The sequence below is a fragment of the Balaenoptera physalus genome (assembly GCF_965194825.1).
Source record: "Balaenoptera physalus genome assembly, chromosome: 2".
Taxonomy (NCBI): domain Eukaryota; kingdom Metazoa; phylum Chordata; class Mammalia; order Artiodactyla; family Balaenopteridae; genus Balaenoptera; species Balaenoptera physalus.
This window is the reverse complement of record NC_138883.1, coordinates 50,728,547-50,752,636: the sequence shown is the minus strand read 5'-3', so window position 1 is coordinate 50,752,636 and position 24,090 is coordinate 50,728,547. Positions and strand designations below refer to the sequence as shown.

Sequence of the window (24,090 nt, the reverse complement as noted above, 5' to 3'; positions counted from 1 at the left end):
TACAAAATTGACTTTAAGCCAAAAACAGTAACAAGAGACATAGGTCTGGATTGTGGAGAGAGAGCTCTGTCAGCCCTCAGGTTCCCACAGGAGCTCTCCCTCCAGGCCATGAAGATGAACCAGCACTCTCGCTGCAGCTCTTCTTGTCTTTGTAGGCACCTGCCAGCAGCCAGTGGAATGAAACCAGTACCCCTTCTGAAGACCTACTGCCTGCCTCCTGCATAGAGCCTCCCTTCTGGTACACTACAGTCCCCTGAAAATCAAGTGCATCCTCAATACCAGCTCCAGGCTCTGTGACACCTTAGAGTATGTATGGCAGCTGCAGAGTGAAGGAGAACTACTTCTTAGAGAAGTGCACCACGATCTGCAGTGGAAAGGAACCAGGACCTGGGGCCTGAGAGAGCCTGGCACCTGTGCTTCTCTGAGATGCTGAAGTCCAAGGAAGCCCCACATAGGGATAGGCTATGGCTGCTTTCTGAAATAGCTCAGCCTCCTCTTCTGCTCTCTTTTCAACACTACCCTCAGAGGAACTCTGCCTCTGTCATTCTCCCCATGGGCTTACTTGTTTTAGCTCTGTCTTATCCAGTAGACTCTAAGCATCATGACAGCAAGAACTGTGTACATTCATTTTCTTCATCACTATATCCCTAGTACTTAGCACAGTTACTGGCACAAATAAGACAGTTCATAAATATTTGTGAAATGAATGAATGAATGCATGAGCATATCTTCTCTTCACTGGACTACAGAGTTATAGATTTGAAGCCAGGACTCTCTAACCCTAGCACGCATCCTCCACCCCACCATCACTAGGTTCTTTGGAGGTGGCAGCAGTGGAATTTTTGGCATCCAGTTCTGAGCATCAGTGGTGACAGGGGTATTTTCACTAAAGAAGCTCCCCACCCCACAGTAACGTAAGACATTTTCTTATCTGTAGCTTCAGACTCTCTGACCTTATGTATAAATAAAATAATCTTTTAATTTAAAAAAGAGAAATACAAAGGTCATTATATAATGATAAAGGAGTCAATTCATCAAGAAGTATAACAATATTAAATATATACACACCCAACATTGGAGCATCTAAATATATTAAGCGAATACTAACAGATCTGAAAGGAGAACTAGACAACAATACAATAATAGTAAGGGACTTCAATACCCCACTTTCAACAACGGATAGATAATCCAGACAGAAAATCAACAAGGAAACATTGGACTTGAACCACACTGTAGACCAAATGGACCTAACAGATATACCCAGAACATTCCATTCAACAGCAACAGAACATACATTCTTCTCAAACAAACACACAGAACAATGAAAATAGGATGCTGGTCTCCAGAAAAAGCACGACCTGTTCAGATGCACAAGGCACTCATTCCGTAGTGCTTTGATATTGTGCTCCCTAGAGCAGCAGTGCTCACAGAGCCAATACACTCTTCAGGCCCCTGGAGCCATGGCCATTCCAACTCTGGGTGACTCTTCGATGGACCAACAGAAGCGAGCTGTGTGCTCCTAGTGTGTCCAGCCTCCTCCTGAGTCCTCAGATGCCTAGACTTGTATCAAGTCCCCAGTCTTTAAGGCCCTGTACCATCCAAAACCATCCACAGTCAACTATCTGTGCGCTTTTACACGTTAACTCATTGGATACTTGCAATACTTCTTTAAAGTAAATATAATCATTATGTTTATTTTCTAGATGAAGTTATTGTCTTCTAGAATGACCCACATTTCACTGACATTTTATTATGAAAACAACTGCCCCATTAGTATGTTTAAATGTAAGAGTGGGAATCTTTCACTAGGACAGTAAGGATTATTTTGGGTGATTAGACAGCAGTGTAAACCAGCTATTCTCCTCATAAATATAAATCAAAGAAAGAAAAAAAAAAAAAAAGAAAGAGAAGTTGAACTTCCAAGACTAAGCAAGGAGAGATTTTGAGACTGTTCTTGCCGGGAGGTCGCCAAAGCTAGGTAAGATGCTGATCTATCCTACTTTACAGGCTCTCAAGAAATGAGCCTCACAAACTGTACCTCCCAACTCCTCTCTCTCTCCACCTCTCTCCATCTCTGCCTCTCTCTCTCCCTCACCTCCTGGGAGGGCTCAGCTTCAGTTTTGCCCAAAGGCAGAGGAATTATATGACCTAGTAGTTCCAGGCAGGCCCAAGGATTCTTCTCTTGGCTCAGGCATCCAAATGGTACAATTAGGCCTCAAAACCTAGCACCCTGTGCAATTATAACAAGGCAGAGGCTACGCACTTAAGGGCCAATTTCTATCAAGAAGTTTTACAGAATTGTCTCATTTTCCCACATAGCATTGCACTAAAAAAGGTAGGAAGTAAACAGTATCCTGCAGGTGGCCTGGGGACTCCCCAGGTGTGGCTAGCATCTGTAATGAGGGCAGCCTAGTTGTGGACTATGAATTTTAACTTGTGGGGTCTGCGCTAACTCCAGTAGTTAGTGCCAGAATTAAATCTCAGTACACCAGTTGGTAACAGAATACTTTCAAATTATTGTTTATTACTTTTATAAGCTTTTTTTCCACTGCTTAATTGGTATACTTTTGTATTTGTGAAAATTACTTGAGTATCTTGTGGGGCAATGGAACACACCATAAATTTTTTCTAATAAAACTAATGAAAAAATTTTTTCATTTAACAGCTTTTAACCTAGTGACAGGGTTTTCAGGAACAAATTTAAGTCATTAAAAAGGGATAAGGTTATTTAGAAAACCTATAATGAAGGACCCTTACCAATGATTGGCTCCCTTGGTAATAAAGCAGCTAGGATACTCAGGAATCAGACAATAAAGACTCCTGTCCAAGGACAACACTTTAAAGGAAATTGTGTTTAAGGAGATTACCTACCCAAAAAGTTCCAAATATGAATTCGTTTTCACAAACCCTTTCAAGATTGACTGCATACATCATCTGTGCTAGATGTCCCCAGTTAATCTTTGTGAATGGTAATAGAAGTTAATTAGCATCAAAGGAAAAACAGATGCACATGTCATCAAAAATGGGATTTGTGGTTTGTGAAGAGAGCACAAGGTAAACCAGGCTCAGTCTATGAAATTCAACTAACTAGATTGCCAAGAAACGGGTTCCATTTCTTATTTTATGCTTTTATTGATTTGCCTGGGCTGCCATGAATGTTATCACTCTGTCAACTAGTCCTTTATTACGTAATCTTTTTATTATTTAGGAAATAAAACAAAACCTCCTTTAGCATTAACATATTGGGATAGTATTCTTTATGGGCAACTGTTAACAGTTTTAGTAACCTACGTATCTTTGGTTCCCTGGATAAAGGCTTATTGATTTTTCTAGCTCCTGCTGTTAATTCTTGATGTTTGTCAGTGGAGGCTCAGCTAGTCTACACAGGGGAGCTGTTTACACAATCAGCATAATTATTACTGGGTTGTATAATGTGCATGAGGCTACTGGTACTTAACACTCTTTACAACTTTATTAAGCAAAGCTGTTTTTTCCTTTCATTGCTGCAACGTCTAAAACCATAAACGTACCTACAATGATCTTATTCTGAAACCTGGATTATACACAGCAAGAAGTTACAAAGCAGCTCCTGAATATGTACCTGCCCTAAAATGTGTTCGAAGAGACCACTGATGCCCTGCATTACTGGCCCTGGAACCACTGTCATATATAAGCAGAAAGAAGGCATGATTTTTCTCAACACTAGCTTCTCTCGCCCACTCTCCAGGTACCTCTTCGCTCTCCTGCCTTTTGTTAGGACCTTAGCAACTCCAGTCACAGTCTCTGTCAATAGAAATTCACGCCTCCCTGCCTAACACTGGTAGGTTCCAGGGTTAACTGAATTAGTAAAGGTTTTACAGTAATACAGCTGAGTGGCAGTCTGAGCAACAAAGTGAGTTGACCAAGGACATCAAAGCACTGGTCAGGAGGAGTTACTCAGAAAAGCTCAAAAAAGGTCAACATCATCATCCCTTACATTCCAGTTGAACCTCGTGGCTGAGCACCCAAGGGGGTGTTTAAATTCTGCAAAATAGTTCAAGACAGTGCTTTAGGCTAGTCTTTACCACTGAAACAGAACTGGGAGACTACAACTTATTTGTTATCTTCGCTATTGTTACCCCTCTTGCCTGGTAAGTTTGTCCTTTTGTTCTCCTAAGATCATTATTACTGAGACCTGTTCAAGGACAAGCACTGTGGCCAGGCTTAGATCACAAAATGGTTTACGCCAAAAATGGCTTCTCTTACATCAAGAAAGCCATGATTGGTTCTCTTTCTCTGGGGATCCCCCTACCCTACCTGCTTACAAAATGAGTCCAGGAAAGTGACCAATGGCAGACATCCCAAGGTGAAGGGAATGTTGGTCATTTTCACCAAGAGCATAGCTTCTTGAAATGCATCCTTCGAACTCTTAGGATGGGGTTCAGTTGAGGACCACGGCAGCCATTTCCAGAGCCAGAGATGTTTTAGTCCTTGCCCCAAGATCAGTGGTTCTGAAACAATTCAGGCAGGTAGGGATCTCTTCGTAAACAAATGAAAAGGTGTTTAGGGGATAAGGGGACTAATAGGAACAATGTGGGGGGGTTAGGGGGTGAAGGGAAAGGGGGGCATTGTGGTTCTATAGGTCTTCAATTCACCTGTCAGGGAATCCAGCATTTGTTTATAGGACTCAGAAGGTCAAGTCTGGAATCAGCTCAAGGGAGTGGTCACCACTGACATACATAATAGGCTGAATTTAACTTGTTTGAATTATTTTCTCATTAACCAAATGGTTTTAAATTTAAATTATATGATAATTAGCCCATCTAGATTAAACTTTTCACTTCCAATCTCAATTCCTTTAAAGCTCTTATAGACAGGGGACACCTGGAACTAGCATGGTCAATAGTCTAGTCTAATCTTTGGCCCCTATATAGCTTTGATTGCTACACACATATATACTCAGCAATATCAAAAAACTGAGCCTTTGATTTTCTAGATTAACCCTTGAGAAACATCTAGCAGCTCAGCCTTATCTTCCTTTTCTTCCTTTTTCAATTTTTTGTGGATATTGAGGAAATTCAAACACCTTGTTTTACCCTTCTTAGTCACACCACTAGAAGGTGTGACCACCTCCTACCTTTTGCTATGCCTACCCAAAAGCCCAATTCTCTAAGGCACCAATTATTAAAGATAGTTTTCAACAAGAACTATGTCTCAGACAGAGCAGGCTGACTTAAAATTGTCAGGGACATTAGCCATGTAGATAGCTGTTGAAGGCCAGGGTCTCTGGTCTTTCTGAAATGGTAAAAGAGGGCCCATAAAAAGTGAAGAAGCACTGATGCCCAAACAAATTAAAGGCATTACCAAATCTGTTCATTCACTCATTCTATTTTTACCACGTGCCTGCCTTATGAAACATGCTATGCCAGGCCCTGTCAGGATCTAGATGGAGTGGAATTCACAGGACACCAGAGATGGCTCTTAAATCAGGTCCTATAAGGAACAGTTGAAATAATCAGTAATGGTTAGCCTGAAATAAGAAGATTCCAGAAGAACATGAGTCCTCATGCCTAAATAATTAACCTTTTTTCTTGCAGAAAAGAGATTAGACTTGTTTTGTATAGGACCACATAGAATTAATATCAATGGATAGAAATCAGTGGAAGGAAATAGCAAGAACTTGCTATCAGAGCAATCTAAAAATAGAATGAGCTGTGTGGGGAAGAGCAGAAACCTAATTATCAAAGTTGGTACCTGGGGCACTATACACTGTATCACTGGATACCCCACTCCTAAACAAATCTTAATCTGACTGCTTCAAAGCAAATCACCTGTAATTCTATTACCCAAAGGCAATCACTGATGACATACTGGCATGTTTCCTTGTTTTTTTCTGTGCACTTTTTTTTTTTTTTTTTAAATCATCAGCCTTGACTTTACTCCTCTCACCCCTCATTTTCTGCTCTCCGAGATGCTTTCAACTTTTTTTTTTTTTATAACTTTATTTATTTATGGCTGTGTTGGGTCCTCGTTTCCGTGCAAGGGCTTTCTCTAGTTGTGGCAAGCGGGGGCCACTCCTCATCGCGGTGTGCGGGCCTCTCACCACCGCGGCCCCTCCCACTGCGGAGCACAGGCTCCAGACGCGCAGGCTCAGCAATTGTGGCTCACGGGCCCAGTTGCTCCGCGGCATGCGGGATCCTCCCAGACCAGGGCTCGAACCCGCGTCCCCTGCATCGGCAGGCAGACTCTCAACCACTGCGCCACCAGGGAAGCCCATCTGTGCACTTTTTTAACATAGTGAAATTGTACCATATATACAATTTCCCATTTTTATTGAAAATTATTTCTCTGGGCTATTTTGTAGACTACCAATATTTACCAACGCTTTCTCTAATTGTTGTACATTTAGAATTTAATTGTAGGAGCAGGAGTTCTCAAGACGTCCTACCTGGTGGTTTGAATCTCACTGTGCTTTCTTCGAAAAGTTGTGTCTCAGCTGCCTCATCTGTAAATGGGGATTATACCTCGCAGAGTTGTGTATTAAAGGGGCTAATTCAAGTAAAACACTGTAACAGGGAAGAGCCAAATCTGACATGTTGGATCTATTTCTTTCACTTTAACCTTTGCTTTCCTTTGCTTTTGTTCACTAAAAGGATACTGTCTATACACAGTGGCCTGCCTTGGGGAACACCGCCCTCTGCCTGAATGTTAAACCAAAGTGCCTTTGTTCAGGGAAGCACCCTGACCCTGTCCACCTGTGGATGGCTGCAAGAAAGAAGAAATGAACACATCCCCTCCCCGGGGCTGGCCATTCCAGGGGACATTTGCAAAACTTACGGTCTTTTTACTTTACTTCATCTCCTCCCCTCTCTGTTCTATAAAAGAAACTGGCATCCAAACCCCTATAAGATGGTTTTTTGGAGACATTAGTCTGCCACCTTCTCGGTCTGCCGGCTTTCCGAAAAAAGTTATATTCCTTGCCTCAGCACCTCGTCTCCCGATTCACTGGCCTTGGACATGGTAATAGCACTAAGAAAGTGCCTGACATATAGCATTCACTCAAAAATTTTACCAATTACAGGTAAAAGACTAAAAGTCTGTGGAAAAAAATTGTGAAAGACTTCAAAATGGACCAAAAGGTTACTGGCTATTTTCCATGGAACTTAAAGCTCTGTCTAGTAGAATCTTGGGGTGAGGAAACCTGAGCCTTTTGTTTGAGCTATTTTACAACTCTTAAAGTTATACATAAATGATTCTTGTCCATGGACACACAAACTCTGTCTGGTGGATAAATGACTTCTCTCCCCTGTTGAAAAAGCCAGTTTTACATTTATTTATAAATTCATTTCAATATCCTTGATTCACCTATTAAGTGTGATGCTTTGAATTCTCCCTTGAACTGGTAGAAAACTCTTACTGGTTTTATTAATGAGTTAATTAATCTCAACAGGTCCTTTAACAGGTCCCATTCAGCCCTAATTCAGTAAGTCAACCAAGACTATATACTCCATGCTTCAAAGGTTGTTTAAACCTCTCATAAAATCTATCATATTTTGCCATCAACATTATTGAGCTTGGGCTTCCCTGGTGGTGCAGTGGTTAAGAATCCGCCTGCCAATGCAGGGGTCCAAGCCCTGGTCCCGGAAGATCCCACATGCCGATCAACTAAGCCCGTGTGCCACAACTACTGAACCTGTGCTCTAGAGCCCGTCAGCCACAACTACTGAAGCCTGCGCGCCTAGAGCTCTAGAGCTCGTGCTCTGCAACAAGAGAAGCCACCGCGATGAGAAGCCCATGCACTGCAACGAAGAGCAGCCCCCACGCGCCGCAGCTAGAGAAAGCCCATGCACAGCAATGAAGACCCAATGCAGCCAAAAATAAATAAATTTACAAAAAAACATTATTGAGCTTTACTAGGGAATTTCAACTCTTCAACAATTCAGGACCTACTATTAATATACAAGGTATCATGCTACATGCTGTGGTAAATATGAAAATAGTAGTGCTTGCCATCATGTAATTAATTATCTTTGGGGACAAGAGGTACAGTCTTTCAACCTTACAGTGTGTTGGGGGTATTAATAATATTAGCATTGACGTCAGACTCCAGTCTAGTTTTGATCCTTTTCTAACTTGTAATTACTGCAGAAATTGCTTAATCTCTAAGCCTTCGTTTCCTCAGCTATGTAATGAGGATAATATCCATAGAAGAGCACTGAGACTTGAAAAAGATAATACACTTAACACACTTAGCATAACGTCTGGCACATACATTTTAAAATAGAATCTTTAAGTTATTCAACCACTAATAGGGAAGACCAACTGTGCACACCAGCCTTCGTACCCACCACACACACACACACCCACACCCACGGCAGGGACTGGCTAGGGAATGTTCCCTTCCACACATTCCCTCAACCAATACATAATTCTTACAGGTGCATTTACCCAGGACTATCCCACTACAGCAGTGTCCATCTCTTCCCCAAAACTCTCATAAACACATACCAGACCTCACTTACCTAAACCATTGTATGAGTAAACCTCTCTTTTTCACCTAAAAAACTTTTACAACTGCTCAGCTGGCACTGCTTCTCACCCACCCACTCTAACTACATCAGGAGAAAACTCCTACATCCTCAATCTCCTCTACCAAAATTCTATCCACCTCCTCTTCCTGTTTAAAACCTAGCTGTTCCCTAAAGACACTTCCCCAGCAACACTATGGTCCACCATAGAATTACCATCTACTCCTGGGATTCAGGGTCAGTAGAGGTGAATTTACCATGAAGCTCTTGAGACCTAAGCTTCAGTGTCCCTAGCTTTCATGAGTTCCTTTTAAGGTTCTTAAACTAGCAATGTGTTGCACTGTTTTTGAAAATTTCGCAGCTAATTTAACCAGTCAGTTAAGATGCTTTTTTTCCACTCCAGCTTCCACTGGCACACTTCCTCTCCTGTTGGATGACACTGTACCAATCAATTTTAAGCGGCAGTTACAGTTGATCACGTCCTGCTTGGCTTCTAGTATACCACTTTTTGGGTCTCCTTCTGTCTACTTTGTTGAATCCTCATCTTCCCATCTGTTCCTGGAATAACCCAGAACAGTCTTCTCCATGTATTATTCAATCCTTAGACTTTAGGGCTTAGATCTCATCCAGTCACAAGGATGAGATCCACAAATAGCAGCTACTATTCATACTGAGGACAACCAGTTGCATCTCCAGTCCCAAGCTCCTGTCAACTCCAGATAAACGCCTACTTCACAGCTCCACGTGAATGTCTAATAAGCATTTTGAACTTAATATGCCATAAGCTGAACTTTTTCTTCCCTAAAACAACTTTTCAGTCCTAGCTCAATAGTAATTCTACCCTTCCAGTTGCTCAGGCCAAAACCCTTGGGAGTCATCCTTTGCTCTCCCACAACTAATCCTTCAGCAAATCCAGTCTTTTTCAAGAGGTCACTGTGACTACCTCAACTACTCTTATCCTAGCCCAAGCCAAGATCATTTGCCTAAAATATTCCGATAGACTCGTTTCCCTGTCTCTACCCTTGCCCCACTAAGATCTACTTTTGCTCACAAGACCCATTTTACTTTTAATCACTCTCCACCCCACCCCTTCCACATACAAATAATTGAGAAATTTACAAGTTTTGCTAATTATACCAAAAGCTAGGACTGCCACCACCAGGTAAATGCTCAGAGCAGGTTTTAGTGCTAGCCTTCTTTCTCAAAATCAATTTTCAATAGTTTTACTTTCACTGCCCAGCTCACTGTAGCCAGTCAACTACTCAAAAGACAATTTGTCTCAGGTTATATGCTGGATGCTCCTATATATAGTGGGCACTTTATGGAACAAAAGATGTTAAGTATAAAAATAAAACTAGGATTTACCAGAGTCCAGCAAGAATACTTTTATATAACTGAAGGAAAATAAGACACATATTGTGAAGACGAATCCACTGAAGATAATTTTTAAAAGATTTCTATAAACAATTGGCTCTTACATTCACATGAAAAACATTCATAATTGAAGTTTTAAAATTTTTATTTTATATACAAAGAGTATTGTTTCTGAGGAAGGCAGATATGCGTGATGACCCATTCAAGAAGTTCACACTTAGTCCAACTGCAAAAAAAAAAAAAAAGCAGATAGGAAATGAATTAATGCATAATGCTTTAAATATCCATTTTATTCTCAGGAAAAAAAAATGGCTCATTACAGAATGAGGTTTAAACTGGAAATCTGACCCACCCCAACTAGTTATGGAGATCTAAAGAACTTAAATATTTACTGAACACCTACTACAGGCTGCTCCAAAAATCTCAACAATTATATTTTAGACAGGGAATTTTAATACTGGTATACCCACTTCTACCATCAAAGAAATTTCCCGCTAGAAAAACACTACTACATAAAATGATCTTTACCAAAAGCTCAGTATGGTCATTAAGTAGGTAACAAATTCTAACACTATTCTAAGGAACCGTTCATAAATTAACTCATTTAATCTTAACCTCTGAAAAATGGGACACAAAATTACCGGGCTTGGGGCCATTCTCTGATCTACTACCTCCAATTAAGTTATTTGAACTTCCACAAAGTAACACTAAACATACTTCTTAAGTATTTGGTCAAAGCCAAAAGTTCAAGATACTTTGTTCCTGTCACAGAAATCTCACGTTAAACAACTTATATCCACTGTAACATCTCAACATAAGGACACCTAATTTTAACAAATACATTCTACTCGATATTTTTGAGTTCTAATTATGAATAAAAAGGTAGTGACTGTTATTTTGTATCTCAAAGAGCCAATAAGGAATTAGTTTTCACTTCTAGCATTTAAGTGATTTTTAGGAGCCAAGAAAGCTTCATCTATACATTAATTTCTACAACAAACCTGCAATTTATTTTTCACAGGCAAAAACTTAGCTTTGAGTGACTTGACCAAAGTCACATGACTAAGATTCAGATCTCTGAATCTTAAAAAGGTCTACCTGGCCCCAAACCTCAAGCTCATTCCACTGCACGACCCTATCCAACATTTCAGGGCAGCGGACAACGTATGTATTCTGCTGAAAATTAGCTAAATACGATTAGAGATTTAGTATTTAATTGTTTCTGAAAAATAATTTTATGCAACATTATACATAGCACCTAAAACTGTCAGAAGTGGGTAAAAAGGAATGAGAAAGTCTCCTTTTAAGGCCTTCACCCCACCCCACCCCCATTCTATTAACGTGACTGCCACAACTCTCAACAGTATCATCCGCTAGCAAGGAAGGGCCCTGCTACCTCCAAGAGGAAAGCAGCGTTGGTCAAATGCCCACACCACGAACTACCCGCTCGTCGGCCCCTCACGGAAACAGGAGAGCACGGCGTCGGCGGCCGTACCTTAATGAAGCCGATGTCCTTCGCGTACTGGCGGAAACACTGGCGGCACATATTGAGGCCGTATTTCCGGATCAGACCGTGCCGGTTTGAGCAGACGCGGCTGCGAGGAAAGAGATGGCGTTACCGCAAGTCGCTGAAAGCAAAGTATTCGGCACTCGGGAGGCCACCACCCGCACTGCCTGCCGGTCTCCACGGACCCATCACAGGCCTGCAATGGCGGCAGCCACAGCTACGATTCCGTCTCCCCCCGCCGCGCCGCCCGCGGGCTCCTCCACAGTACATTTCAAGCAGCGTCGCGCCCCAGAGCAACCCTTCCCTGAAGCTACATTCTGTTTCTCACCAAGAACGAGAACCCTGGCCGAATTTTCTCGGATGGCTCCAGTAGAGCTGCTGGTGCCCCATGTTGCTTTCTTGGCTGCAACGAAGCAAAAGGAGAGACGGGACGCACGCAGGCGCTCTTCAAAATTTTGAGACAGCCTACCCAGAAGGCAGTGCTGACAAAAAACGCGTGCGCAGTGTGGCTACGCTGTTTCGCGGATGTGCAGAGGAAGCTTGGCAATAATCTAGGCGGGCACAGCTGATGACGTCACCAACACCTCAGCCTCTAGTTTTCTCTTTCGCGACCTGCGCTCGCCGGGCGCGGTGGCGCGCGCCTGTAGTCCCAGCTACTCGGGAGGCTGAGGCAGGAGGATCGCTTGAGCCCAGGAGTTCTGGGCTGTAGTGCGCTATGCCGATCGGGTGTCCGCACTAAGTTCGGCATCAATATGGTGACCTCCCGGGAGCGGGGGACCACCAGGTTGCCTAAGGAGGGGTGAACCGGCCCAGGTCGGAAACGGAGCAGGTCAAAACTCCCGTGCTGATCAGTAGTGGGATCGCGCCTGTGAATAGCCACTGCACTCCAGCCTGGGCAACATAGCGAGACCCCGTCTCTTTTGAATCCCCAGAAATGAGTTTTGAACCCTCAAGAAATATATGATGTCACTATCGTACCGTCTCTTCATCATCGTCTGAACCTTTTACGTTCTTTTAATTAAAATTTTACACTTGGAAAAAGGATTTTTGCCTTAACTCAGTACTGACACCTACTGGGGTAAAATTACAAAATAACTTAAAATCAACTGCAATAACTAGGAGTCAACGGTAGGAGTTCCCGTTTTGTGAGACAAAATAGGTTTTCAAACTTTTTTTTAATTGACACACTGCTCCTAGAAATACACCTATACCATTCCAGAAGAATGACACGAGACTTAGTGTGTTTAATATTTAAATGCAGTTAGTTAAGTTTAAAGTAAGAAACAAGTAAATGCCCAGTATATGTTGCTTTGACCAGATGATTAGGTAATAAAATAACTAGTGAAAACCAAATGCCATCTAATAATCTGAAAAATGTCCCTAAAATCCACATGGTTATTTATAATGTCTTTAGATAAACCTAAAATTGCACATGGCTCTGATATCAAAGCTTTAACTAGATCTATAAAATGTACCACAGGGTGCAATAATGCAGGAAACTTTACACAGGAATTCTTCTTTGTTGTTGTTTTTTGTTTTTGATTGTTTTTGGTCGAAAACAAGATGATGAAGGAAGGAGTCAAGCCAGAGATTTAAAAACCAGATATGACTTGATCCTGCCCTCAAAACAAATATAGTGAGGAAAATAGGATTATCTCAGAGCCCTTCCTTCCAGTTTCAACTTTTTTGTTTTGTTTTGTTTTCAGTTTCAACTTCTACGACTCAATGATAGGGATACAACTAAGTTAGTAGGACAATTGCATTAGATGATACATGTGCTCATAGAACACAAAAGGAGCAAAGAAGAAAGAGATTAATTCCGGTGTGAGGTTCATTTGAGGAGCCTTTGAAGTAGACCTTAAGTGAAGAGTGGGGTTTTTACAGGTAGCACTTGATGGAAGGGAATGCATAGTGAGAGGAAGAGTTTGAGCCCAAGAATGGAGTTGGAGAAAGCTTGGAGAGGATGAACAACCTTGTGTAACTAGAGAGGAGGAAGCACAAAAGACCTAGTGATAGATGACTGAAAGGGTATTTTAACTTAAAGCCTGATTGTGAAGGGTCCAATGTCAAGCTTCTACAGTTTGCCTGGAATTTATATCAGTCATAGATGTGTAGTTTCCAAAATCCATGTGCCTCTCCAAAGTTAATCAAACATTTGCCCACCTATATCCTTCTCAGGCCTTTCCCAATTGGTCTCCGTAATTTTTAAAAGATTACAATGGTTCTGAGATCAATTCCATAAATATTTTCAATACTCTGATATATAATCCTCTGGGCCAAAAGAAGTGAACTCATTTAAAACTGGGGGGAAGAAAAGACAAACAAGAAGCAATTAGTTACACTTGAACAGTAACAATCTCTTAAACTATCTTGATATTCAAGTAGTTCTTAATGTTTATTCTGGTCTTGAAAGTTACTCTTCTTGATGGAGATATTACAAAACTGCAGTTGAGAAGCTGTACTTCCTGCTCAGTCTTAAGATAATGTAGCACCATCTATCTCCAACGATGGAATTATCAATTTCTTTTTCAAAAAAAAAGCTGAGAATACAGTTTTAAAAGTCCATTTTAACCCAATGTTTGTAAAGAGCTTTTAGCTTAATCCTATACTCTTCTTACAGATTCCTATTACTCTTCTGTATTTGGCTTTTAAATTCTTCTTTTAAAACATATTTCCCCCTAATATAATACATACTGAGTTCTCTTTCTTTCTTTTCCTTCTTTCTGTCTTTCTTTCTTTTTTTCTTTCTTAAATACAATGAAATACAAAAAAGAAGAAATATGCCAAAATCTCCTAGCCCAGATAACCCCTATTAATATTTTCTTTTGGAAAAAAATAAAAGTAATACTTATAAGACTGAAACATTCTAATGGGACAGAGTATAGATATTATTTTTGAATTTAAGCACATTGGAATGATCTGCATGTTAAGACACCATTATTCAGATATCTCCTATTTTCTTCCTTAAATTATTCTCACAATTATTTGTGATTCTACATCCATAATTTGTTATTTAAAGACCTACATCTCTCTTGAGCTATCTTCAATTTCAGAACATATACATATATATCCATTTCAACAGATGTTGATATTTTAATTAATTGTATACTCTAAAGCAAAACACAGATACATAAAGTATATTTTTTAACTTTTTATTTTATATTGGAGTACAGTTGATTAACAATGTTGTTATACATAAAGTATATTTTTAAAAGTATGTTTTTATCCAACCCAGACCCCTATTTCTCCAGTCTCCCTGTCCAAACCCACATGTTATCAGGATCTTTAATGAAATAAGTGTAGCTATCTACCTATCTATTCATCAACGCACAGAAGTATATGTGCATATCTATGCATGTATACATACATACGTATAAATGTGTCCATATACATATGTTTGTATTTATATATATTTACTACATCTCTTTTCATTTATACAAACAGAAGCATACCATACCCAATGGTATGCTTCTGTTTGTACAAATAGATCATATCTGTTTGTACAGATAGATCATACAAATAGACCATAAAGCATCTTAGAAGAGTATAAATGCTATGGAGAAATATATAGCAAAAATAGGGAATGAAGTGAAATTGGAACATCTTTGAACATTCCTTTGCATACTTAAATTATATCTATATCTATATTATAAAGTATGTCTATAAAATAAAATTCTGGGAATGGGACTGTGAGGCAAAAGAATATGAACTTTTAAATTTTTGATAGAGATTACCAATTTGCCATCTATAGAAATCATAACAATTCAACCTCATACCCATAGAAAATATCTGTTTTTCCACACTCCCCCAACTGTGTGAATTAGCAAACTTTTTTATATTTGTCCTTCTGATAACCTAAAAATGGCAAGTGTTGTTTCACTTTGAACTTCGATGATGCAGAACATGTTTTGCTATGTTTATAAGCCAGCCATGTATCTTTATCTGAGAACTTCTTCCAGTCTACAACCCACTTTGGTAATATGTTGCTGGGCTGTAGTTTGTATACTTGTAAATACTTACATGGAAGAAAATTAGCCCTTTGACTTTCATGTTGGTTGCAAAGTTATTCTAGTCACTACAACCCCAGATTCCTATTTATTTCTATGTTTATGTTCCATGTATTCTTTCATGCAAAAAGTTTTAAAGTTTATGTATGAAAATTTATCAAATTGTTAGGTTACTACTTTTAGGTTTTGTGTCAAAATTCTAAACAAGTTCTACTGTGTTTTCTTGTACTGTTACATTTTTGGTTTTCATTTTAAATCTTGAATCCACCTAAAATTTATACCACCATCCCCCAGGAGTAAGGGAGAAATCCAGTTTCCCTCTCTCCCAAATGGCTAGCTACTCACTCTAACGCAAGAAATATTAACCAAATGCATAATCATCGGTAAGCTTACTCGATCCTGGCACAATGTAGGCTCTCATAAACATTTGTTGAATGAATATTTAGGTAGTCATTTACTCATTCATTCTTTCCACAAATATGCATTGAGCACCTACTATATGTGAACACTATGCTAGATCTTGCACGTAACAGTAGTGACTCAGAACCCGTCCAGGAAGCTTGCAGTCTAGAGGTAAAGACAGGCATTAAATAAGTAATCATATAGCAATTATTTTGGACAAGATAACCTAAGATTCCTCTTGCTGTGAACACCCAAACTTGCTAGAAGAAATATGGTATGTTTTAAAATGCAGAGGTGGCGGCTGAGGGGCGGGGCGGGGGCAAGAGTGGCTTCTTTGCTTCATTGTGCCCTAGCGACGCCCTGACACCGCGCAGGCCGCCGGCACCATGAAGATCTGGACTTCGGAGCACGTCTTTGACCACCCATGGGAAACTGTTACAACAGCTGCAATGCAGAAATACCCAAACCCTATGAACCCGAGTGCGGTTGGAGTCGATGCATTGGACAGACACATAGATCCCTCTGGAAAGCTGCATAGCCATAGACTTCTCAGCACAGAGTGGGGACGGCCTTCCATTGTGAAATCTATTATTGGTGCAGCAAGAACCAAAACATATGTGCAAGAACATTCTGTAGTGGATCCCGTAGAGAAAACAATGGAAATTAAATCTACTAATATTTCATTTACAAATATGGTTTCAGTAGATGAGAGACATATACAAACCACTGCCTCAAGACCCAGAAAAAACTGTTTTGACTCAAGAAGCCATAATTACCGCGAAAGGAGTCAGTCTCGGCAGTTAACCTCGAAGGACTGATGGCAAGTACGATACCGTCAAATGCTAATAAAGGTCGAGAAGCAATGGAGTGGGTAATACATAAATTAAATGCTGAAACTGAGGGATTGACGGCTTCGGCAAGAGGGAGCATAAGGACACCAACAGCATTTGTGGAGAAATGATAATGAAAGTTGATAAACAACACCCAGTTCCCCAGGTCTCTGCAAGCTGGCAGTATATTTATTTGTTATTTAAAAAATACAACTATATTTTCGGTAGAATTTTTTTTTTTTTTAATAAGCTGAAGAAAGACTATGTGACTTGATCAAAACCAAGAGGTGCAGTGTTTCTAAATAAAAGGAATGGGCTGAAATCAGTGTTGTCTGAAATGACTGCCTGATTTTGAGGATTCCAGTATTTATGTGAAAATTTAACAATTTTTGAAAAGTACTTGAAAATTGGTATTGGCTGATTAAACCTCCTTAAGGTAGAATTTTAAAGCTTTTCACACATTGGAACTCTACCTGGTTTTGGACCAACCCCAGAACCAAGCAGAGCGACCTCTTACATACCCACGACTACCCTGCTGCAACAAACTTGTAGAACTTGCATGAGGGAACTCACTTTTAAAGGAGAAACTGTATAGTTTTAAAAAGATATTGATTGTATAAAATAATTTGCTCTGCTATAAACCACCATTAAAAATCACAATGTTTTAATTTGGTACTTAACATTTTTGGAGTAAAAACTATCACGAAAGTAATAAATGACTCCAACAAAAATATACTTTATTGTGTTAAAGAGTACTGTATTGATTTGCCAAAGTTTTGTAACTTAGTAAAGGTATTACCTTCCTTAGATTTGTACTTTATGACTTAGTATGCTGTATCGTGGGCCGGTTATGTTAATTGAAAAAGTCATTGCCAGAATTTTGCAGCACTCTAAACTTAAACAGAAGAACAGCTGTTCACATCTTTTAGCATTTCACATTTGCCTAACTTATAAATCGCCATGTGTCAAAATCATCGTTCTGTAATTGCTAAAGCATGATATGCCAGGTTATTTGAATCTAATTACTTTTTGAAGTTAATTATGACCACAAAACATCTTTTTTACGTGAAGAGCTGTACATCATTTGAAATTACTCAAATGATGTCTTGATCTGAAGCATAAATTCCAGGGACTTAATGTTTTTAATAATACCGTGTCACTGCGGGGGATGGGGGCCGTGGAGAAGAAAAAAGAATAATAGGGTGAAAAAAAAGCATTGACCTAAACTAACCAGTAGGTGAATTGCTTTGCAGCTTTTATTTATGGGAAATCCTTGCTTTGGATGCCAGAGGGCAGCTGCAGTCTGAAAACTAATCCAGTAAATGTATTTTGTTTTGTATTTTGTAGCAGGCAATTAATTATCCACCACTAAATAAGTAAGAATATCTTTGATACTGGGAATTGTTGCATACAGAGTATTTTTGTTAAAAGGTGATGAGCTCTTGCCTTTATTTCACAGTACTTAAAGTGATAAACTTCTAGTCAGGTTTCCTATAAAAGAAACCAGTTAATATATGTACATAAACCACAAAAATAGTATAACAAACTATTTGAAAATTATTGTTTTTCTACTTAAAATATTGTTTAGCTTGAGACTTCTTAGGACATTTGTAAAAGCAAGTTAAAGCCAATAAGATTTTTGGTCATTTTTTGTAACCGGAGATGGTTTTTACAATTAAAATAACATTTCAACTAAACAAAACATTGCTAAATATTGATATTTAATAAGTTGCCTTGTATAATTTCTGAAAATTATACTTGTTCTGAAAAGTGTAAGAATACCCTAATGATAAAGATTTCTAAACAAAATTTTATCCTGTTTGATTTTTTTACTCTGATCTAATGACAAAATTCTATAAATTTTCATTTTCCAGTGTAGTTACTTTTAGTTAAGTAGCTAGTAGTTAATGGCTTTTACCTGTTAAAATATAAATAACATAGCAAGCATCTGAGAGGACTAAACTGGAATAAGGTGTTCACGGGTTAGAATTAGACTCGGACTATGGAGTATATTATCCAATTTAATATTAAAGATGGATCTTATATGAATTAAGAAAAACCTTCCTGTTAATAAAAGCTTCCTTTTAACTAAAAATAAATAAATAAAATGCAGAGTTGAGCTCCAGGGAATCCCAAAGATCAGGTACTAAGTGGGAACTGAAAACCATAGAGACTCCTCTGGGGAGATTTGTCCGTCTAGGTAATAGGACCTGGATTCCAAGGGGAAAAGAGACAAGGCTTTGGGTAACTGTATTTAATTAAATTGTGGAGTGGAAATCCATGAATATTTTTGGGAAGAATTAAGCACAACATATGAGACTTAAGTTCTAGCACGATTTGTTCTAACAATGACTATCTATGAGGTCACAGGCAAATTCCTCTACTCTTTTCAGCTTCCATTCCCCTCGTATAAAATGAGAGAACTGAATTAGAATATCTGTAAATTATGTTTCAGCTCAACATTTTAGGATTCTGTGATGAGAGACACCTTTGAAAATTTAATTTGACAACAGTGTGGATGGTGGATTATTGTATTAGCCTCGCAACTGGTATTGCTGCCTCTAGGCTTGCTTTAACTGCAAATTAATCCCTTCACTGACCACAGTAGCCTTTCTTAAACAGGTCTAAATTTTATCCCCTGCTTGAACATTTTCAATCGTGTTCCAGAATTTTCAGGATGTTAAAAAGCCTTAGTTTAGCAAAAAAATTGTTTTCATCATCTGCCTGCTTTATACTCCTCTAATGTTCTCATCTAACATTTCTCCCATTATAGTATAATTATTGGTTTATTTGTCTCTTCTAAACAATGTAAACTCATCTTTGCCTTTTTTTATTTGAACAAGAAGTTTATTTAAACAGCAAGACGCTTGACTTGAAGGGAAAACTGTCTAGGATTCATTTCTTTTAGAGTAATTTAAAGACAGATTGCCCTACTTGTAACAGCTACATACAAAAAAGTTATAAAATTGTCCTTGGTTTTACAATGATAAATGAAAAGCATTAAAATTCTCCCATCAAACAAGGTATGCAAGGATTTTTATGTTGTTCTTTTTTTGTTAAACAGTGAGAGCAAAATAACTTACTGAAATATAAAGGCAAGAGCTGAATGAGCATGCCACTAATGGAGAAAAGGGGGTATTTTCACAGAACCAGTATTTTTCCCCAACCCATCTCCATTTGATGTCCGTCAAAACATACCATTGGCCATTTACTTTAAAAAAAAAGTGCACTATGCTTGTGCAAATACACCAGTTACTTTATGTACAATAAAGGAAGGGGGAAGGGGAAAATGAAAGAATAGAGAAAACTATACTGTAGTAGTCAGGATGTGGTGGAACCAAATTGCGGTTTTCTAATTGAGAATGTCTTCTTGGTCTGGAGGAACAGAATTCTGGAATAAAGTAGCAGGTTCCCTTTTCTAGTAGACACCTCCTGTCTGCTGCTGGAACACACCAATTGTATCTTCAGCCTCCATTTCCAACTGTGCAGGTGTGTCTGTTTCATTGATTGGCTGCCCATCAAATTGGAATCTGATCTGCCTCATTGACATACCCTGTTGTTCACAATAGGCTTTCAATAGCTTACTAAGTGGTGTATGACTCTTAATATTAAACTGCACCACAGAACCGTCCTGCCCCGCCACCTTCAAATTAATATGATCATTGTTCTCAGTCTTGACTCCTTCCTTGGACTTTTCATCAGCCATGGCGAGCACCAGAGTCTCCTCAGCTGCCGCTTCACTAAAGAGGTGCAGGTCCGCATCAAAAGAGCACACAAGCAGCACCAGGAGTGGCAGAAGAAGGAGGTGGCAGCGGTGGAGGAGGGAGAGCACCTTTGCCTTTTAGACATCTAGCACAGGTGCTGGCATACAGCAAGAACACCATAAATATTAAATGAATGAATAAGTGTACTGAAGTAAGAAGACCTGGTAGGTTTAGAAATAATTCTGGAGGGAAGTAATGCAGCTCTGAACTGACATGGCAATACTAAGAAGGGGCAGCTGGGTATTAATTAGGAAATCATAGTGGAAACACAACCCATAAAACATGATCAAAGAGTGTCAACAGGGAAAAGGGAAACCACACTCCATCTCAGATGGGACTTGAACCCACGATCCCTGACTTTAGGAAGGACCTCGAACCCACTATCTTTTCATTGAAACCACTCACCTAGTATAGGACTTACTGAAGCTCAGGTTCTTTTGTCTCGTTGCAGAAAAGGCAAAATGGCAGGCGAAGAGTGAGTTTATTAGCATACATAGGACGCTTGTGAGAGATACAAACAGGCAGGCAAGGCAGCCCCAAGAACAAAGAGGGCTATATTTTTATAATCAAACAAAACGTGGGGAGGGGAGAAGACCACCTTCTTCCTCACTTTTTGGTAGATGTCAAGGTGATAGGGACAGAGTAACAAAGTAGGTAATTAAATAGTTAATCCCACTAGGGGATTGTAAGTAGATAAAAAAGTGTCGGAGACCCCTGTAAGTTAATGATTACTCAAGAAAGCAGGTTTGCTTAACCACAAAACCAAGCAGGCTTGCTTAGCAATAAAACCATGCAAGAGAAGCATGAGACATGTCCCAAAACAATAAAACAATGGTGGTATGAGACCCACATCCTGTCCAGTGAACTCAGTAAGTTATTGATTCCTAGGACATGCTCCTCTGGGCACATTAAAAACAAAAATATAAAGAAAGGGTGACATTATACTGAAACCTGAAATGATTTAACCATTTTTAGCATATGTTAACACCTTTTTGCTTATTTCCATTGTGCCATGACAGTCCTGGTTTGACCATGTAGGGACAAGAAAAGTCCCCCAGCCGACATGGAGGAGGAACTGATGATGAAAGTGTGACGTCTACTCAGGAATGAGGAAGATGGTGGTCTTCCCCACCCCCAACTTTTCCTTTGATTATAAAACCAGAGCCCACTAAGTTCTCAGGGTGCAGCACCCTCTCTCCCTCCTGCTTATAAGCCTCACACGCATCCTATTCTAATAAATCACTTCTTATCTATCACTTTGCCTCTCTCTGAATTCTTTCTTCCATGAGACATAAAGAACTGGATCTCCTTGGAGCCCCCTAGCGGTTTCAAAGGCTTACATCGTAAGTTCCTCCTTTGACCCTATATGGTCTAATCGGGATGGTCATGGCACTATTTAAGTCAAATATATATTAGCAAAAGGGTGGTAACATATACTAAAATATGGTCATTCATCTCAGGTTTTGGTATAATGTCCCCTTTCACCTACTTTCCCCTTTCACCTATATTCCCGTCTTGGCTACATGCAGAAATGCAACCCTTCAAGGACCACTAACTCCCTGACTTCATGTGACAAGATTCAGACTCCATATCTATTGTCTTGTGTTTTAACTATCAGGGTTTGTGGCTTGAGTGTGCCTGGCACTTGGATGCATCTGGTCTTCCTTCAAGTTAAGAGTAGATTGTTGCTAGATAACTAGATTCTTTTCTTGAGTGGTCATTAGCTTACAACAGTCTCCCAAACTCCCTTAAAATTTCCTTTCTGTCTTTAATCCCCTGGTGAGATTTCTAAACTATTTAATTATCCTACTCTATCCCTATCAAAAGCAGCACTATAAAGGTCTAATTCTTAGGTGTATATTTGTTAACTATATAGCTTTATTTAGTTTTTTAAAAATTTTATTTATTTATGTATGTCTGCATTGGGTCTTTGTCGCTGTGCGCGGGCTTTCTCCAGTTGCGGCAAGCGGGGGCGACTCTTCGTTGCGGTGCGCAGTCTTCTCATTGCGGTGGCTTCTCTTGTTGCAGAGCATGGGCTCTAGGTGTGCGGGCTTCAGTAGTTGTGGCGTGCAGGCTCTAGAGCACAGGTTCAGTATTTGTGGCACACGGGCTTAGCAGATCCTCGGCATGTGGGATCTTCCCTGACCAGGGTTCTAACCCCGTGACCCCTGCATGGTCAGGCGGATTCTAAACCACTGCGCCACCAGGGAAGTCCCAGGTTTATTTAGTTTAGATGAAATTTACCATTAAAAAAACCAGCTCCAAGATCTGGTCCCAACGTGCTAGGGCAGACAAGTCTACACTGTCCATAGACTGTGTCCTCTCTAAGAACATGATGACATTATGATTTTACTAGCTTGAACCCAGCTGAGCTACAAACCTGAGTAAAGTTTACTGTGGGCACAAATTCGGGAAGTCAGAGATATTCAATTATCTGTTGAATGCCTGGTATGCACAGAAACCTGGAGAAATAAAAGAAATGAAAAGTAATTTTAGGGAATTCCCTGGCGGTCCAGTGGTTAGGACTCAGGTGCTCTCACTGGCAGGGGCAGGGGTTTGATCCCTGGTCGGGGAACTCCCATAAGCCATGCAGCGTGGCCAAAAAATAAATAAATAAAATAAAATTACAACAGTTTGTCCAACATTTAAAATGTTCCCAGCTCCCAACTTTTTCTTTAGGTTCGGAGGTATATTTTAACATACTTGTTTATGCAGGTGTTTTACTATTTTCATCTATGTTATTACCCACTCAAAGAACAAAAAATAGGTAATTCCTATAAAGTCCAATTTCTTTGAAAATTCTAGGGTGTCGTTTTAGTTTAATCCTTTTTGTCTCTAGCCGTAAGATTAACTGTTGGTAAATGCTGAGTAGTGCTTTCACGCTCTACAAGCAAGAATACTAAATAGGAAAAAAAGTAATTTTTTACTACCTTATCACCACTTTTCATGAACCAGCTTCGTTTTTCATAAGATAATCAACGGATAACGCTCTAGATTCAAACTGTTGTACACAGAGACGCTCATTCAAGAATAAATCATTATATTGTCACTAGTTTTGGACGCCATTTCACACTTGTGAAAGTACATCTTAGACAAAATGGAATATTTAATACAAGTCTGGGACCAGCGAGAGGCGAGCACGCAAAATTTAAGTGGGCGAGACTACTACCACCCTAAGTGTGAGCGACTCCCTCGCCCCACCCAGGGCCTGGCCCTTCTTTAATAAATGGAATAAGGAGTCCGAAGGGTATGTATCTGGGGTCTGGACGGTCTTTCCAAGCCTTAGATGCAGTTAAGCCAGCCACTCCATCCAACCCACTAGCGGTTGCAAAGTGGGAATTTGTTCAACAGGAATTGCCAAGTCAAATATTGTCATATCAAGTTCCCTTCTGACGTGGCAGGTGTCGCCTCCGGAGCACCAAAAACAAAACAAAACACCAGCCCATCAGCGCCCGGAAATGTCGCGCCCCAACTGGCACTAGGCAACTCGCAAAGGGCCGAAGGTATCTAGGCAAAAAGGCTTCCCCGGTAACATAGGAGCTGATGCCTTTCCTTGGGAAACTCAAGGACCCCACGTGTACGTGCAGCGCATTAAGGGTCAACAGCGGAAACTAGAACTCGGCCCCAAGCTATAACAGCTGCGGCCATCAGCGCGCGCTCCCGGGAAAGGACGTGGCGCCCCCGCCGATCGCCGGTTTC

General features: G+C 40.0%; 1 protein-coding gene and 2 pseudogenes across 4 annotated transcripts; 1 reads left to right on the top strand and 2 right to left on the bottom strand.

Moving 5' to 3' along the window:
* Nucleotides 1–10,008: 10,008 nt before the first annotated feature.
* Nucleotides 10,009–11,873, bottom strand: RPS29 (ribosomal protein S29). The gene is made up of 3 exons (XM_082452311.1): nt 11,717–11,873; nt 11,377–11,476; nt 10,009–10,107 (listed from the first exon to the last, which is right to left on the bottom strand). Exons 1-3 carry the CDS (start codon nt 11,776–11,778, stop codon nt 10,099–10,101), a joined length of 171 nt encoding a protein of 56 aa, XP_082308437.1. The 5' UTR covers nt 11,779–11,873; the 3' UTR covers nt 10,009–10,098.
* A 2,652-nt stretch (nt 11,874–14,525) lies between these two features.
* Nucleotides 14,526–16,861, top strand: LOC309656101 (PRELI domain containing protein 3B pseudogene; annotated as a pseudogene). The gene has a single exon. The product of its transcript is annotated as a PRELI domain containing protein 3B pseudogene (transcript).
* A 1,231-nt stretch (nt 16,862–18,092) lies between these two features.
* Nucleotides 18,093–24,074, bottom strand: LOC309656119 (small ubiquitin-related modifier 2 pseudogene; annotated as a pseudogene). Of its 2 annotated transcripts, none has more exons than XR_014268831.1 (2): nt 22,772–24,074; nt 18,093–22,467 (listed from the first exon to the last, which is right to left on the bottom strand). The product of XR_014268831.1 is annotated as a small ubiquitin-related modifier 2 pseudogene (transcript). The 2 variants fall into 2 exon arrangements; XR_014268832.1 differs by having other exon boundaries at nt 18,093–22,853; nt 23,322–24,074.
* Between the last annotated feature and the right edge of the window lie 16 nt (nt 24,075–24,090).